Consider the following 18,833-nt stretch of genomic DNA (forward strand, 5'->3'; position numbering starts at 1 on the left):
CCAGTTCCTTAAACAACTCTCTTCTCTGTGTAGCAAGCAGGTTTCACTGTTTTAACCATTATTCCATGTGTCTTTATTTTTTATTTTATTTTATTTTTTTAACATCTTTATTGGAGTATAATTGCTTTACAATGGTGTGTTAGTTCCTGCTTTATAACAAAGTGAATCAGTTATACATATACATATGTTCCCATATCTCTCCCCTCTTGGATCTCCCTCCCTCCCACCCTCCCTGTCCCACCCCTCTAGGTGGTCACAAAGCCCCAAGCTGATCTCCCTGTGCTATGCGGCTGCTTCCCACTAGCTATCTGTTTTACTTTTGGTAGTGTATATATGTCCATGCCTCTCTCTCGCTTTGTCCCAGCTTACCCTTCCCCCTCCCCGTATCCTCAAGTCCATTCTCTAGTAGGTATGCATCTTTATTCCCATCTTGCCCCTAGGTTCTTCATGATTTCTTTACTATTTAATAAATTGCCGTATGTATAGATTACTTTATTAAAAATAAAGAGCAAACAAAAAAATTTAAAGTTGCCAAAACAGGCCAGGTATATACCTAAAGGTTCTTTTGTTGATGGTGGTTATTGGGGGTGGAAGTGGGAATGAGAGGCAGGGGGTAAAAAAAAATCAAGCAGATAAAATAAATTTTAGAAGCTATAAGATCAAAAGAATTTACCTTATAAAAGTCCAGACTAAATCCTGCTTGGCAGTAACCCTGACCTTCAGGATCAGCATTGCCTGGAATGATCAAAAGATACAAATGTTATAACATCATTATCCAGTTTTAATAACCAGTTCAGGATACACTGTTGTTTTATCTATAGACTTCTAAATTTAAAATGATCAATATGTGTTCTATATTTATTTTTAAAATTTATTCCAAGTAATTTCTTAAATACATTGCAATCTGTTTTCTTGTCCCAAATGGCACTGTGATTCTACAGTAAGAGCAATAGGAATAACGTTCCTTGGACTTACGATACTGGGTTTTATAACTCATGTTTATTTGAAGAAATAAAACCTCCATCTCCCAACTATGTTCCAAGTTCCCCAACTGGCAATAATGTGTTTCTGCGGTGCCCACGTGTTCTGAGTAAAGCAATGCCTTGAGAAAGAGAGAGCTAAATTTAGTCACCTGGGTGGACACTTTCTGCTGGGGTCACCGATAAGAGTTTCAATTTCCTCATCTCTCACCAGAAATTAACTTCAAATTCTTCTATTATCATTACGTAAATTAGGACCTGGCATTTCTGATCACATTGCATCTCACAGGGACTCTAGTGTTCACAAAAGAGAAAACTCTCTAGAAATGGCTTATTTTATACTCTGCAATGTAATTCACTAGCTGAATGTCCAATAGGACTTTTTTATAATACAGTTTTGTTTTTTTTTTTTGCGGTACACGGGCCTCTCACTGTTGTGGCCTCTCCCGTTGCGGAGCACAGGCTCCAGACGTGCAGGCTCAGTGGCCATGGCTCACGGGCCCAGCCGCTCCGCGGCATGTGGGATCTTCCCGGACCGGGGCACGAACCCGCGTCCCCTGCATTGGCAGGTGGACTCCCAACCACTGCGCCACCAGGGAAGCCCTGTAATACAGTTTTTTAAACCATAGGCAGGTCAACCTGTGGATTCCCAGGATATTAGGATCCTGGGACATTAGGATGAGGAATGTACTACTTGTCACTTGTACTTTAAAAGAGTATCACTCCTAAAGTGCTTAAATTAAAACCAAAATATAGTTCAGTAGAGGGAATCTCAGTCATTATACAGTTAGATGCAAACATGCAAATAATTACTCCTTTCTTATCAAGGATACTCCTGAATGGAAACTAAAATAAGAGGGCAGGAAAGGAAAAGCACATCATCCCAGGAAAAATTCATAGGCTGGACACGTGCCTGTTCCAGAAGCTTTTTGAAATGGATCAGGCCTTTCCAGCTTTTCCTAGAATGCCTTCTGTTTTTTCTTTTCTTTGGCTAGTACTTAGCTAATTTTAGCACTGTCATCAGCCATTCTTTCCAGATGTTCCCTTTATATTTTAAAATACTTTTCTACTTCATATACTGTATTTTTTTTGATGATCTGTTTTTAATTCAAATGTCGATGCTTTGTGTGTGTTTTTTTTAAGCTAAGTTTTTTTTTTTACAGCTTTACTGAGGTATACTTAATATACCAAAAAAATGCACATCTTACTGTGTACGTTTTGATGAGTTTAGACCTATGCCTCATACCATGATACCACCACCACGATCATGGGAATAAACATATTCATCACCTCCAAAAGATTTCTTGTGTTCCCCACCCTCAATCAAATTTGCTTTTTTGTTTGTTTTTTTGTGGTGAAAACACTTAACATGAGATCTACCCTCTTAACAAATGTTTAGTGCACAGTACCTTATAATATATTTTATTTTGTAACTATATTTTGTGGTTTATAATTATGAATGCTACAAAGTTCCTTAAAGTTTCAAATGTCCAGGTACCATTTTTCTAGAAGTTCATGCCTGTAAATAGCTGTATGCAACAAGAAATATATATGAACACAAAATATATGATTATGTGAACATAGATGTGTTCACTGTATTTAAGAAATGTATTTTAATGCATAAATCTTTTTTATAAATCCTTTTGAAAATCGACTCTGACTTTTTCAATATTGTAAATTATTCAGAAAGGAAGAAACAGGACCATTCTTTGAAATCATTTTGCTGCAAAACAGGAGACTGAAAAAATTCAGAGAAAACAGTAATTTTTCATAAAATTCGTCGAGAAAGCAACCAACTTCAAATGTTGAAGTGGTGCTTATGATAGAAATGGGAGGTTATTTCCTTTGCAAAGTAAGTTTTTCTCTTACAATTATAGTTTATGAGAACTGAAGGAATCTTTCTTCCTAGAACTTCAGGGCATCTGTGAACTTTGCAATTATGCCCTGTAGAGTAAACTCAGGAATCCAGGGAATCACGCTATCATGTGTTGGCTTCCCAAGGAGAATGGAAAGGTGTGTGTAAACCATTGCCATCTAAATTATGAATGACCGTAAGAGCTACAGGCATGTCATGAATATGAATGAGCAGACTACCACCCAAATTGCTCAAAGTGTCAGTGAAGGGGCTTTGCGGTGTGACATGAACATGAGAGGCTTCTTGAAATTCTCTTTTGAAAGTAATATCCCTGTTCTGTGATATTGACCATACGCTCATGAACAAGGTGGCTTTGTGTTTATGAACTGTGAACTCCTTAGGGAACACAGGAAGCCGGCTCCTTGGGTGCATTTGAGAAGGAAGTACTTCCAGTAAGAGAGAGACCAGGAGGATGTGACACTGGAGTTGTGTACTAGACTGAACAGAATTCCTGGCCATTTGTTTGGCTATTCTGCAGCTCGACATAAACTTCACCTTTACCTGTGTCAAGCTATTCTTTTATTTAGGAAAGTAAACGCTAAATAAATTCGCAACATAATATACCCGTGTAACTCAAAATGAGAGCATACTATACTTTAAAGTTTTAGATAATGGTTCAAACTCACCCTGCAACTCTTATCCACAAGTCTAGATGGCTTATGCTGTATTTTAATCTGAGCTCTCCCATCACATGGGCAGTGAGATAAAAAGGCAGAACAAGAAGCAGTGACATGGTTTCTAAACAATCATCCTTGATGTTAGCTGGAAGAGGATATATCATCAAGGTAAGAGGCATGTGAAGGACGGGCTCCTCATTTCAGCTACAGTAGTTTACTGCTGTGGGGAGGTACCTCTAGCAAATCATAAGAAATGTGATATGGATAGGTGTAAAAATTGATGAAACAAGTTCAGTTTTGAATCTCTGTTCTACCATAAATTTTATGAATAAATTCAGGATTTATTTATTGCTCTACCTGACTTTTTTTTTTGCCATGATACATGGCTTGCGGGATCTCAGTTCCCCAACCAGGGATCGAACCCGTGCCCCCTGCAGTGGAAGCGTAGAGCCCTAACTACTGGACTGCCAGGGAATTCCCTGACCTTTATCTTTAGCATAATAATAAGGACCTCTTACAGAACTCAGCGGCACGACCTTGAGTGGAACACGACACAGAATATCCCTCTTAATGGATGATGCCATGCTTGGGAAGCTCCTGCTTTCCTGCTCCAATAACTGCTAAGAGAAGCCCTTCCCGTCGTCCTGTCTGAAACAGCTCCTCTCCCCACGCAGGCACGTCGCTCCCTACTCTTTTGCCTTGCTATGTTTTTCTTTGTAGTACTTTTCACTCCCTGCCATTATATTAGAAACTTATTTATTATTTAAACAAATTTTGTTGTTGAGATGTAATTGACATATTAGTCCAAGGTGTACAACACGATTTATGTATATACTGTGAAATAATTACTACAGTAAATGTAGTTAACATCTGTCACCACACATCGTTACAATCTTTTTTTCTTTTGGCTATGTTGGGTCTTCATTGCTACGCGCAGGCTTTGTCTAGTTGTGGCGAGCGGGGGCTATTCTTTGTTGTGGTGCGTGGGCTTCTCATTGCGGTGGCTTCTCTTGTGGCAGAGCACCGGCTCTAGGTGCACGGGCTTCACTAGTTGTGGTTCACGGGCTCTAGAGCGCAGGCTCAGTAGTTGTGGCACGTGGGCTCAGTAGTTGTGGCTTGCGTGTTCTAGGGTGCAGGCTCAGTAGTTGTGGCGCACGGGCTTTGTTGGTCTGCGACATGTGGGATCTTCCCGGACCAGGGCTCGAACCCGTGTCTCCTGCATTGGCAGGCGGATTCTTATCCACTGCGCCACCACGGAAGCCCCGTTACAATCTTTTTAAAGCTCTTAAGATCTACTCTCACAGCAACGTTCAACTATACAATATTGTATTACTAACTAGAGTCACCATGCTGTACATTACATCCCCAGGATTTATCTTATAACTGGAAGTGTGTACGTTTTGACCACCTTCACCCGTTTAACCCACACCCACACACCCCACCACTGGCAACCACCAATCTGTACTCTTTTTCTGTGAGTTTGTGTGAGTTTGTTTTTTTTTAAGATTTTGCATATAAGTGAGATCATACAGAGTATTTTTCTTTGTGTGACTTACTCCATTTAGCATAATACCCTAAGATCCATCCATGTTGTCATAAATGGCAAGACTTCATTCTTTTTTATGGCTAAATAATATTCCATTTTGTATATATCCATATCTCTATCTAGTCCATATTTCCTTTATCCACTTATCCATTGATGGATCCTTTGGTTTTTCCATGACTTGGTTATTGTAAATTGTGCTGCAATGAACATGGGGGTGCCGATATCTTTTCAAGATAGTGATTTCAGTTCTTTTAGATAAATACCCAGAAGTGGAATTGCTGGATCTGAACTTATATATTTACGCATATGTTGTCTCTCTCCCGCCCTAGAATATGCTTATTGAAGACAGGGGTTTGCTTTTTCTTGTCCTGTGCTTTATTCCCTAAACATAGAATAATTAGTCCTCAGTGTGTTCAAAAAACACGTGTCGAATGAATGCATAACTGAGTCTTATTACCTATAAGGAACACCTCTTTTATTTATTTATATGAGTTTATTTATTTATTTATTTTTTGGCTGTGTTGGGTCCTTGTTGCTGTGCATGTGCTTTCTCTAGTTGCAACGAGCAGGGACTACTCTTCGTTGCAGTGCACGGGCTTCTCGTTGTGGTGGCTTCTCTTGTTGCAGAGCACAGGCTCTAGGTGCACGGGCTTCAGTAGTTGCGGCATGCAGGCTCAGTAGTTGTGGCTTGCAGGCTTTAGAGCGCAGGCTCAGTAGTTGTGGCGCACGGGCTTAGTTGCTCCGCAGCATGTGGGATCTTCCCAGATCAGGGCTCAAACCCCTGTCCCCTGCACTGGCAGGTGGATTCTTAACCACTGCACCTCCAGGAAAAGTCCAGGAACACCTCTTTTAAAGCCATTTAAGGGACTTCCCTGGTGGTGCAGTGCTTAAGAATCCACCTGCCAGTGCAGGGGACACAGGTTTGATCTGTGAGAACACTGAGAACACAGGCTAGGTGGAGAACTCATATCCACTGTGCTCTTAGATCCAATCATGCTAATTAACACCATTCCTACAGTTAACAAGCGGACAGTTAGCATTTTTCAAATGCAGTGTGAATTTTGAGTAGAGATGGAGAGTTTAAGGCCTAAAATAAGGAACCAATCAATTTGACTGCAGAATATCTAAAAACAGAAAATTTCTAAAACACGGAAGACGATCAGCAGAATTCCGTGTCTTGGTCCTCACATTACAGTTAGGCATCCTGTAAGACCGTCCATCATCTTTACCCCCACTGCTTTTTCCTTACCAATGGTGTTCTGGGGTTACCTGCACTGTCTATAGCAGAAAAGCTCGAGCTAAATTTCAGTTCCAAGAATAAAAATAACTTACTGTTCCGACAAGGAGAGTACTCAGCATACGCACTGAAATTCTGAATCGCTACATAGCAAGTGCCAACTGGGTCCTTCTCTGGCGTCGGTTTAAGAGTTCTCCAGTGATATAGCGGAGCACAGGCCTGGGAAACATCAAAGACAATAAAATTCTTTTTGATGCAGATTCCTCATACAGTGCTTTGATTTGACTTGTTGATGAATGGACCTAAATTTGTAACAAACAATGCTAAATTATTAAGTGACTTAATTGGCCTCCAGTATGCTAATGAGTACCTCGGTAGTCAGAGTTAATTAAACTTGCAAAGCCAATATTTCAACATTAATGCATCGTAGAATTGGGACAAATTAAGCATATACAAAGGAATGAGATTTTTCCCCCACAGGATTTTAAATCAAATCAAAGTAGCCTAGCAAAAGTAAATATTTACTAAAGGCAAAGAACTCATATTTTCTTTTTTTTTTAATTGGACTTACATAAAAGCAAATGAACATTTAAACAGCGAATGAATCAGTGTGATGTCTTAGAAAGAGAACTAGTTCCTTTCTTGGTTTAATTGTTGCTTAAAGAAAAACTACTTTCAAATCAAAGGATGCAGACAAGTTTGTCAACCTGTTTTGTGGATTTCCTCTGGTTTATCACTGAGGGTGTACCTGACGATTTTTTTAAAACAATGACTTACATTTGGACTGCTGCCCCCTTATCACAGTGGGTTTATTTTTCATTTGATAGTTTTTATTCATGACAAGACAAAAATTAATTTAAACAATGGTAAAAAAACATGATTCTTGGATCATGAAATATAAAAGAGGATATATGAAATCCTCTTTAAGTAAGTTAAATAATTAATTGTGCTAGGAACGAGACAGGCAATAAACATAAACAGGTAGAAAACACAGGCACCTTTCTGACTTCTGTTTTGCTAGCTCAAATCCTACGTAACTGTGTTTTACCTGAATATTCAACCACTCATTTCTAAGGATGCAGAATTAGAGACTTCTAGAATATGGAACCACTAGCCTCTCTCCTAATTTGATGACATCACACTTAAAACAATGCCAGAAAAAGAGGAGGCAGATCCTGATTTTAGTCTTTTCATGATTCCAAACATGTCCTTGGTAATCAGTCCAATGTGTAACGACTTCTAGATAATTTTACTAAGTAGCACCCTGCTTACTTGAGAATATAAGTTATCTTTACTAAAATAACTTAAGTTTTTTTGGGTTTTTTTCTCTCTCTGTATTGTGAGGTCTTAGCCAATACTGAAAAGCTCTCTAACACATCTAAGTCCCCTTAACTTCGGGCGCTATGTGGTTAAGACATTTAACATAAGGTGGAATGGTGAAAAGTAGGAGTTTGGAAGGGAAAGCATTACCTATGTGGTTCAGTATAAGCCAACTCGCATCACCTTCCATATCACCATAGAACACTTTAATGCCATGAAAATTCTTTCCAGTGCTTGTCTGCTATCAGCCCTAAAAAAGTATCTTTTTTATACCTGCTCAGTTTCACACTGATGTGAAACACGATGATGTGATAATATTCAGGCTTTGACCCAAACACACATGATACCTGGATATTCAAAATCGATACTTCTGTTCACAGCAATTTGAAGTTCTAAGAATTGTCACACAGCGTAGAATTTAATTCTTTATGCTGCTAAGTTTCAGTGCTCAAGGAAAAAACTAACTTGAAAGGTACTTTATATTATCCTATTTCCTACCGCATAATTCTGAAAGTGCAAAGCATGCCCTCAAGTTAAGCCTATTTATTATGAACATGGTGTGTTATTTTACGTTCAGTAATTCTGAAGATTTCTACAAATATTGAATAAATGCACAATAATATAAGTTTTCAAGACTTAATCAAAATCAATGTAGTACCAAAAGATTTTTTAACCCCAAATAGTTATTAGATGGAATTAGCTTTTCAATAGCTATTCACATACATTATAAATCACTAAAGGATTAAAAAGTTTTTACCAATCCTGGAATGTGAGAACTATATTAATGCAAATACAGTTCTACAGAGAGCCTATTGTAAATTCTGGATTTGTCACTAAAGAGGCCTATCTATGTTTTATATATTAGTTGTTTTATGTCAAAATTTCTGTGGGGCGTTAACCACAGACCAAGTAAAACAAGGCATTTCCTTTAGATACTTATTTTTATTAAATCATAATTCAAACACCTTTAAACAAATCCCAAAAGCAAAAGTTATTGCTTTATTTTGTAAGGAAATTAGAGCCAATAGTAAAAAAAAAAAAAAAAAATCCCCCAATAACAAAAAAGTTTCCAGATCAACTTATACAGTTATTTATTTCTCAGTAAACCAGACATGTGTTATCACTCAGAGCTACAGAGAAGAGAATCACAAAGTCATAGCATTTTAAAGCCAAAAGATCTCTATCTGTGAGTGAGAAAGTTTTACTTTAAAAAGTATCAGTGTACTCAGAGAACCATGTAATTGGTAGTTATATTTTTAAAGAAAACGTTCCGATAGTTGTAAGGAGGATCAATGACATCACAGTAGATTAACTTTTAAAGAATCCTAACGGTAGTACTCCTGTTTCTCTGGTCAAACTTTAGTCAGCCCTTTAAATCAATCTTAAGCAATGAAATATTTACCTTTTTAGGATTTAGCTTTTATTTTTCTATCTTCCTTATTTGTTTTTGAAATATTTGAAAAGATCTAACCAATTTTCTGGAAAACCAGCTTTACTTCCTGTAACTTTAAGGACTAAAATAGATTCTTTAATTTGAAGCACTCAGTTTTTTTGGGAATGCTGATAGCTCATCTTTGAAAATCCGATGTATTCTTCCACGAAGGGATTTGGGTAGACAGGAGTTGTGAAACATTGCAGTGTACATGTTATTGCAAAGCAGCCCCGCAGCACGCAGCTGATACTCACCACCACTTTCCCCTTATGAGCTTTCACTGTCGCTCCAAACCACTGATTCGATTTAAACTCTATAGGTTCCTTGGTTCCATTTACTCTGATCTTTCTGTTGTCTGACAGGGAGAACATGGGGTTGTTAATAATTTGTAAAACGTGGCAGCCAGCTAAAATATGTGATAATAAATTTACCCATTAAAAACATTTTTTAAAATGTCATACACATGGGGGGTTCTTTTTGACTAAGTCTAAGCTAGACTTTTCACTTAGAAATATACCAATCAAATGAAAATACATACTTGGCTCATGACATTTCACCACTTAACTTTAAAAAAGCATTTTTTTTTTTTTTGCAGTACGCGGGCCTCTCACTGTTGTGGCCTCTGCCGTTGCGGAGCACAGGCTCCGGACACGCAGGCTCAGCGGCCATGGCTCTCGGGCCCAGCCGCTCCGTGGCATGTGGGATCTTCCCGGACCGGGGCACAAACCCGTGTCCCCTGCATCGGCAGGTGGACTCCCAACCACTGCGCCACCAGGGAAGCCCTAAAAAAGCATCTTTTTTAATGACTTACATTTTCATGGATAACTACTGTAAACTTGATGTAGACTCTGACAGTCTTTAATCTACACTTTTGTCATTGATTTGCCAGATGGAAGACCAAACATTTATAACTGCTCTAAGGAATTCCAAATCTTCTCTGATAGTGAAACTACTTGGAACCTCCATGCTCCAGGAAGCATAGCTTTCTCAGCATGGTTTAGCAGGAGTCTGCTTGAAGGACTCAAGTTCCTAGTTTTTAACTGGGTAACATGTGTCCACGCAGTCACAGAAAATAACACCTCAACACGGTTTTATCCACACTTTGCAGATGTCAGCATGAGGGGGACCATCTGGGTAGAAATTCAACCCAATTACGACACACTTCAGGTCTTAATAAAAAGCAGATATCTTTTCTTTCACTCCTGATTCCCAATCGACATATTTCCCATGTGGTTCTAACCGCATGGTTCTAACTGAACTTCATCAGTAACAGCTAATGAATTTCAAAAGACATTTGTACCAGGGCAACTTATTTCTATGTGTTCTCTTTGGTATGCATTTTGTTTTTCCTCCTTGACTCTATAATAAATGCATTACAAATGAACTTTTAACTTCTATTAAGGGAGGCCAAAATATACACGCAATTAATATTCACTTGAGTTTACATGTGATTACAGACTTTTCAAGAAAGAATAAATTATATATACTTAGGTCTTAACCTAAAATTTATGCTTTGATATGTTAGTAGAAAATTACAGATTTCCTTCTTTAAAATCTTATGCTTTTGATGTTTCTGGACTTTTAAAAAAGAAAAAACAAGTTCTGGAAATCCTCACCCAAAATGCACACAACTGGCAAAGAACTGGAGCATCTTACAGATTAGAGCATAAAAATGAAAATATAAACATTTCTGTTTGCATCTAGGCAAGAAGATGGTAGACCTCAGAGAGAAAGGATCTTGTCACCATGCGCTGGGTGATCTTGGGCAATTCATTTAATCTTCTGCAGTTTTAACTTCTTCTCTAAAATTAGGCTGAAAATACCTCCCCCTTTCCTCTTTCACAGGTGATCAACGTCATAAAGATCACATAGGCAATGTGGTAGTGCTTTATAAGCTGAGAACATACTACAGAATCTTGCAGCAATACAACCCTTTAAAAATATCTCTTAATTAGAAACCTGGAAACTCAACCTAAGTACAAGAATTAGAAGGGACCTCACAGACACACAAGTCAGTGTTCCAAATTGGCCGCCTTCTGCTAGAGAAAATGATGTGACTCTACCTTTGTGGCGCCTAAGGCATCTTTTCTGCTATTATAAGGTTGAACTGTGTGATAACTTGATTGAAAGTGTAAGTTGTGGGTTATTTTCCAGCAACAAATTTCTCTGAGACCAAGAATACAAATGAACGGACATCACTAATTCCATCCCTAATCCAAGGATTACAATAGAGAATAATCCCACTGTCCCAAGTCTCTCTTTCCTGAAATGAGTTGTGATCTAGGTGTATCCTCCTTACCTTGACCTTTGAGGTGGACAAGTCATATTTTTTTTTTTTGGACACACCACATGGCTTGCGGGGTCTTCGTTCCCCAATCAGGGATCGAACCCATGACCCTGCAGTGGAAGCACAGCGTCCTAACCACTAGACCACCAAGGAATTCCCAAGTCACCTTTTAAAATTTCTGTTTTATTGGGCTTCCCTGGTGGCACAGTGGTTGAGAGTCCGCCTGCCACTGTAGGGGAGGCAGGTTCGTGCCCCGGTCCGGGAAGATCCCATATGCCACGGAGCGGCTGGGCCCGTGAGCCATGGCTGCACAGCCTGCGCTTCCAGAGCCTGTGCTCCGCAACGGGAAAGGCCACAGCAGTGAGAGGCCTGCGTACCGAAAAACAAACGAACAAACAAACAAAAATTCTGTTTTATTATTTTTATAAATTCACTGATGTAAATCTAATATTACAATGTCATAAAATTCAAATGAGTAACATATATTTGGGTTGATTGTGAAAGTGACCTTTCCCTAATTTCTCACCTTCCTTTTCTGAACAAGATTCTTTCATGCCAAACAACCCAACACAGGGCTTAGTACTATGCACACTGGTGCTCGATGAACCTTTGATGCACAGGGGATGTTTTTGATTTGATTTGACCTGATCTTTCCTGAAAACAACCTCCTGTAAAAACTCAGCACAATTTCTGTCCTTCTAAGCTCTCCTTGGTATGGCAAAGGGCTGAGAAGCTGGAACCTACATTTTCCAGACCCTCTTACAAATAGGATTCTGGTTGAATGAGAGGCTCATGGAGAGATCTGGAAAGAGGAGAAGATGGATAAGCCATTAATTTCTGGCAGCAATTATAAGCATGTATGGGGGCATCAGTAGCTGCAGGTGGGATGTTCTTCCTGCAGCTCTCAAGTATCCTTTGACAGTCATGCCTTTTTGGTGCTTCAGGCCACTGAGATCAAGTCCTGAACTTCCAGATTTCTTGATCTGCAGGCAGTGACCTTCCTAACTTTCACATACCCAGTCTTTCCAATCATCATATAAACCTCTCAGTCCTAATTATAATACTCAAAGTGGTTTCTGTTTCCTGACCAAACTCCCGTGATATGGAGCAATGCATTTAGGATAGGACCACACGTCTTCTGGAACAGAAGGAAGGCACTGTGCATTGTCAAGCCCAGAGAATTCTTGGAAGGGCCAGTGGTTCTGGGAGATGGTGGAGACCATTAGTTACTAAAGCAATTCTCTCCTTGGCATATCCCAAACTATGCCAAAAGCTAGGAAGAAGTTTTATAGTGACTGCATGTGATGTAAAGCTTCCCAAGTGCCGAAAGACTATTAACAAAGTTAATAACTATAATCCAGGTGAATTTTTTTCAAGGGAAGAATCAGTATATTTAATACGTAAAAGAGTTCCCAAAGCAATGAGAAAAAGACTAAAATTCAATAGAAAAAGTTCTAAGGACCTAAACAGGCGTTGCAGGGAAGAAGAAATCAACTATCTCATAAATTCATGCAGAGATCCTGAACCTCAAATTAAAACCATAATGACTTAAGACTTGTCACCTAACAGTTTGGCAAAAAATATTAATAATCTCTGTTTTCAAGATAATAGCTCAATGCAGCATTTTGGAAGGGCGATTTACAACATATATCAAATTTTTAAATGTACATTTTTTTGAACAAGGAATTCAACTTCTAGGATTTTGTTCACTAGAAATAATTACACAAATGCTTTAAGATGCAGTGTGAAGATATTTGCTGTCCTGGATGTGATAGCAAAACTGAAACATCTTAAATGTTCATAAATAAGGGATTTGAGAAGAAATTCCTGTTATCTGTAAAATAGAGTACTATTCAACTATTAAAACATATATTGGGAGTTTGGGGTTGACATGTATACACTGCTGTCTTTGAAAGAAATAATCAACAGGGACCTACTGTATAGCACAGGGAACTCTGGTCAATATTCTGTAAAAACCTAAATGGGGAAAGAATTTGAAAAAGAATAGGTACATGTACATGTAGAACTGAATCACTGTGCTATACACCTGAAACTAACACAACATTGTAAATCAGCTATACTCCAATATAAAATAAAAGTTAAAATACATACGACAGACTTAGATGCATTGATATAGAATACTGTCTACAAAATATATTTTTCTGTTTTACCGTTTCTGAGACTTTAAGAAAAAGTATAGAAAGGTACGAGGACTTCATATAACAAACACTCGTATTCCCACCAGGCAGAACTGACAACTGTTAAGTTTTTTCACATTTGCGAACATCACAGTACCCTTCGACATCTATCTCTCCAGTTCCATCCCCTCCTCATCCATAGGTGGTCACCATCATGAATGTGATGTGTATACTCCCGGCCATTTAAAAAATAATGTCCATGAATAATATAGAACAGAGGTCTGCAGATATTTTCTATAAAGGACTGATAATAAATGTTTCAGGCTTTGCATTCTCTATGGTCTGTCGAAACTACTCATCTCTGCCCTTGTAGCAAGAGCAGCCATAGACAATATGTTTTTTAAAATGGGCTTGGCTGTGTTCCAATAAAACTTTACTTATGGACAATGAAATTTGAATTTCATATAATTTTCATGCATCATTTAAATATTATTTTTTTAAAAAAATTTCCAATCATTGCAAAATATAAAAACTACTCTCAGCTTATAGGCATACACAAACAGGTGGTGGGTCAGATTTTGCTGTAGTTTTGTCAACGATTTACTATTGAGTATTCTTTGTGTGTTCTTTTTTTAAAAAATTTTTTATAATTAATTTATTTTTTATTTATTTTATTTTTGGCTGCATTGGGTCTTCGTTGCTGTGGGCGGGCTTAATCTAGTTGCTGCGAGCGGGGGCTACTCTTCATTGCGGTGCGCGGGCTTCTCACTGAGGTGGCTCCTCTTGTTGCGAACCACGGGCTCTAGACGCGCAGGCTCAGTAGTTGTGGCTCGTGGGCTGTAGAGTGCAGGCTCGGTAGTTGTGGCACTTGGCCTTAGTTGCTCCGCAGCATGTGGGATCTTCTTGCACCAGGGCTCAAACCCACGTCTCCTGCATTGGCTGGAGGGTTCTTAACCACTGTGCCACCAGGGAAGTCCCTGTGTGCTCTTTTAAACTGAATAAAAGTGGTATTATACTATCTGTATGGACAGCGTGTAACTGTGTTTAACATTCAATTTTATGTTTTTGGGAAATAACCTATGTTTTGATAATTAGATAGATAGATAATAGATCCAATTCATTCTTTTAAACTCCTGTAAGTATTGTATCTCATTAGATAGCCATCTGCATCTTATTTATTTTATTTATTTATTATCTGCATTATTATTTATTTTATTTATTCCATTTACACATGAACATTTAGGTTTCTCAGTTTTTCTACTACAACAAACATGTGCCCTGAGTACCCTTACACTCATCTTCATCTGCAGATGGAGAAGTGTTTCTCTCTGGCACCAGACTAGAAATGACATTGCTGGGCAGCTATGCCAATCCACCTCCAGAGTAGCCCCAATTTCCACGCACACTCACAGGGCACGAGAGAGACACCATCAGCTCTTGTCATCGTAGAGCTGTTAAATTTCTGCGAACCTGGACGACTATGAAATGGTCCTTCATTTGGTTCTGTTTTCATGTGCATTTCCCTGATAATTAGTAGAGTCAGTCATCTTTTTATGCTTATGGACCATATACTTTTTTCTTCTGTGAATTGCTAGCTCATCTCCTTTGTTCATTGCCTTGTTTGGTTATTAGTCTTATTGATTAGAAGAACTCAGCGTATATTCTGAATCCTTTTTTTTTCTTTTTTTCCGTGGTACGCGGGCCTCTCACTGCTGTGGCCTCTCCCGTTGCGGAGCACAGGCTCCGGACGCGCAGGCTCAGCGGCCATGGCTCACGGGCCCAGCCGCTCCGCAGCATGTGGGATCTTCCCGGACCGGGGCACGAACCCATGTCCCCCGCATCGGCAGGCGAACCCTCAACCACTGCTCCACCAGGGAAGCCCCTGAGTACTGATTCTTTTCCCCACATATATGTTGTCAATATCACCTTCCAATTTTTGCTAGTCTTTTAACTTTACGAGTATTGTCGTCCATCTGGAATGTTTTTATATTGGACGTGGCGTGGGCACCTTACTTATTTTCAATACGAAAGGCCAGTCGTCTCGACACCACTTACTGGACAATCCATCTTTTTCCTTGTTCTTTGGAGAGTTGTCATTCCACCTCTGCACTGGTACCTCCTGATGCGACTGGAAGGGCCCAGCATGATCTGGCCCCTACCATCTCCTCCTGCTTTCCCAGCTCATTAAGCTTCAGACAACCACCTTTCTTTTTTTTTTTTTTTTTTAAGTCTTTATTGAATTTGTTACAATATTGCTTCTGTTTTATGTTTTGCTTTTTCGGCCCTGAGGCATGTGGGATCTTCGCTCCCCAACCACGGATTGAATCCACACCCCATGCATTGGAAGGCGAAGTCTTAACCGCTGGACGGCCAGGAAAGTCCCTACACTGCCCTTCTTGAACACGCCCAGCCTTTTCTGTCTCCTCATTGCATATACTCTTCCCACAGTTTTCTGCATGGCTCCCTCCTTCCTGTCACTCAGGGTTTAGCTCAAATGCCACTTCCTCTGAGACCCCCTTCCCTGAGCAGCTAGTTCACCCTACCCTAAGTCATTCTCTCCCGTTACCCTTTAGACTTTTCTTCATAGCACTTACCATTAATTGAGATGATCTTATTTCTTAGTTTGCCTGTTTACTGACTATCCATTCCCTTCCAAATATACATGAATCCCATGAACAGGGACGTTCTCTGCTTCACTGCTGTGTTCCCCACTTCTAGAACAATGCCTGACACATAGTGAGTCCTCTGTAAGAGTTTGTTGAATGAATGACCAAACTCCCATCTATTCATTCAGAAGCTGTCTAGGATATTGTTCAGTATGATCCTTTAAATTCAAAATGTTCTGTATATGGGTGTGTGAACATATAGACACTAAACTGTTTGTGACGGTTCTCTCGAAGGCAGGGAGTGTACCTGCTGTAGTGGCTTTTTATACTTTAATTGTATATATTTCTGTGTTGTTTGAGTTTTTACAGTGAATGTTATTACGTCTATGATCTGAAAAAAGAAAATCTAGAGATAAAATCAAGACATCTGTAGGTCAACCTGAGAAATCTAGATGGGTGGTAGCAATAAAATTGAGTTGGCTTGTCCGACATTTCTGGGCTTTGAAGCCATCTCTCTTAATTGGTAGCTTTGGTCTCTGGGCAATCAGTGGGTGGCAAACCTACTAACATTCTGCTTTTTCACGGGAATATTCATTTCTGAGCAGGAGTGAGTGAGGGAATGTAGAATATGGTGCACATATGGGCTACAAGCAGATTTTTATAATCTTTTCACTGAGTAGAATGGGAGGAATTACAAGAAGTGAGGGTAGATCACCATGGGTGAGAGAGAAGAGCTGAGATTGACACAGGTGCAGCAGACATTTTGGCAGATGGGGGGTTTCTGAAAAACTATAAAGTCCTCAGCCTTGTCCTGGAAAACAGTAAGTTTCCCTGTAATCTTCAGTCATTACTTCAAGTGCTTCACCCTAGCGATTTTTTTAAAGCTGTCGCAGGAGCTGTCCAGACATTTTTAATCAGGAAAAGGGGAAAGGATATCTTTAAATGTTTATTTATAATCTTTTCCTTCATCAGTGGATGCTGTAAGTGTTTCATTCAAATTGAAACTATGTATCTGAGAACAAGGAATACTCCTATGTAAAATTTAAAATAAAATATCGGTAGCCAGAGAACTCCTTGTCTAAAAGAAACAAATCCAAGAAAAGAATCTGGGTCAATTTTTATGTCCTAGAAAATTAAACTTCCAAATGTATGCCTCCCAATATTCCAAAACCACAATTAAAAACCATGAAAGAATACCTCTGTAGCCTTCATACTCTTGATGATCTTACTGGGAATTTTCAAGTGTTTAAGGAAATATCACACTAATTCATTTTTTCATATAACGTTCAAAAAACGTGTTACTCTTTTTTCCCCCAGTTATACTGAGATATAATTGACATACAGCACAGTGTAAGTTTAAAGTGCACAGCATAATGATTTGACTTACATATATTGTGAAATGGTCACCAGAGTAAGTTAAGTTAATACCTATCATCTCACATAGACACACACACACAAAAAGAAAAAATGTGTTCCTGATGATGAGAACTCTTAGGATCGAGTCTCTTAACAACTTTCATATATACTGTACATATATATGTGTGTGTGTGTGTTTATGTGTATACATGCATTATTTTATATACGTTAACTATAGTCATCATGGTGTATATTACATCCCTAGTACTTATTTATCTAATAGCTGGAAGTTTTTACCTTTTGACTCCCTTCTCCCCATCCCCCAGCTCTGGTATAACCATAAGTCTGATCTCTTTTTCTATGAGATGTTTTTTTTTTTCTTTAGATTCCATACATGAGTGAGATCATACAGTATTAATCTTCCTCTGTCTGACTTACTTCACTTAGCATAATACTCTCAAGGTCCATTCATGCCAATGGCAGGGGTTCCTCCTTTTTAATGGCTGAGTAATAGTCCATTGTGTGTGCATGTATATATATACGCATGTATATAAGATATCTATATCTTCTTTATTCATTCATCCATTGTGGACAGAAATATGTTATTCTGATTAAATAAACATTCTATTATAACTGAGATTTATTATTTATATCATATATGTATACTGTATACAAAGGTGTGCATGTACACAAACACACACACAAACACACACGGGCATACTCGTTTTCTTGCCATTACCTAGTAGATCAGATCTAACTATCCCGCCCTCCACCATGTAGGTCCCAGACCCCACACCTGATCTCCAGATATGGCGTTCCCTTCCATTCAGGCAGCTTCCTCTCTGTTCCCTATTGAGTCTTAACTCCCAGACTTTGTACATGAAGCTTCTCTTGCAAAATTCCACTCCTCCTTTTTTGTCAACTAATCCAAATCACTTTCTTAAAAGCTGCTTTAAAATGTAGGGCCATGCTTGACAAATAGCCATTCACACATGGTTAAGAATCATGGAGGGACTTCCCCGGTGGTGGCGCAGTGGTTAGGAATCCACCAGCCAGTGCGGGGGACACAGGTTCGAACCCTGGTCTGGGAAGATCCCACATGCCACGGAGCACGTAAGCTCGTGTGCCACAACTACTGAGCCCACATGCCACAACTACTGAAGCCCACGCACCTAGAGCCCATGCTCCGCAACAAGAGAAGTCACCGCAATGAGAAACCTGTGCACCGCAACAAAGAGTAGCCCCTGCTCGCTACAACTGGAGAAAGCCCACCTGCATCAACGAAGACCCAATGCAGGCAAAAAAATTAATTAATTATTTTTTTAAAGTTTTTTTAAAAAAAAGAATCATGGAGAATATATGGGAGAAAATGTAGTAAAGAAATGCAGGTGAAATAAAA

General features: G+C 39.1%; 1 protein-coding gene across 2 annotated transcripts in view; it reads right to left on the reverse strand.

The window, feature by feature from the left end:
• ITGA8 (integrin subunit alpha 8) overlaps positions 1 to 18,833 on the reverse strand; it is a gene marked incomplete at both ends in the record, with an annotated part of 178,244 nt that overhangs the window by 143,129 nt on the left and 16,282 nt on the right. For both annotated transcript variants that reach the window (XM_082648292.1, XM_082648291.1), the window contains 3 exons: positions 674 to 735; positions 6,391 to 6,514; positions 9,302 to 9,402. In XM_082648292.1, the coding sequence (XP_082504418.1) occupies positions 674 to 735; positions 6,391 to 6,514; positions 9,302 to 9,402 (287 nt within the window). The remainder of the gene's footprint in view (positions 1 to 673; positions 736 to 6,390; positions 6,515 to 9,301; positions 9,403 to 18,833) is intronic.

This window comes from Grampus griseus (assembly GCF_964374135.1).
Source record: "Grampus griseus genome assembly, chromosome: 2".
NCBI classification, from domain to species: domain Eukaryota; kingdom Metazoa; phylum Chordata; class Mammalia; order Artiodactyla; family Delphinidae; genus Grampus; species Grampus griseus.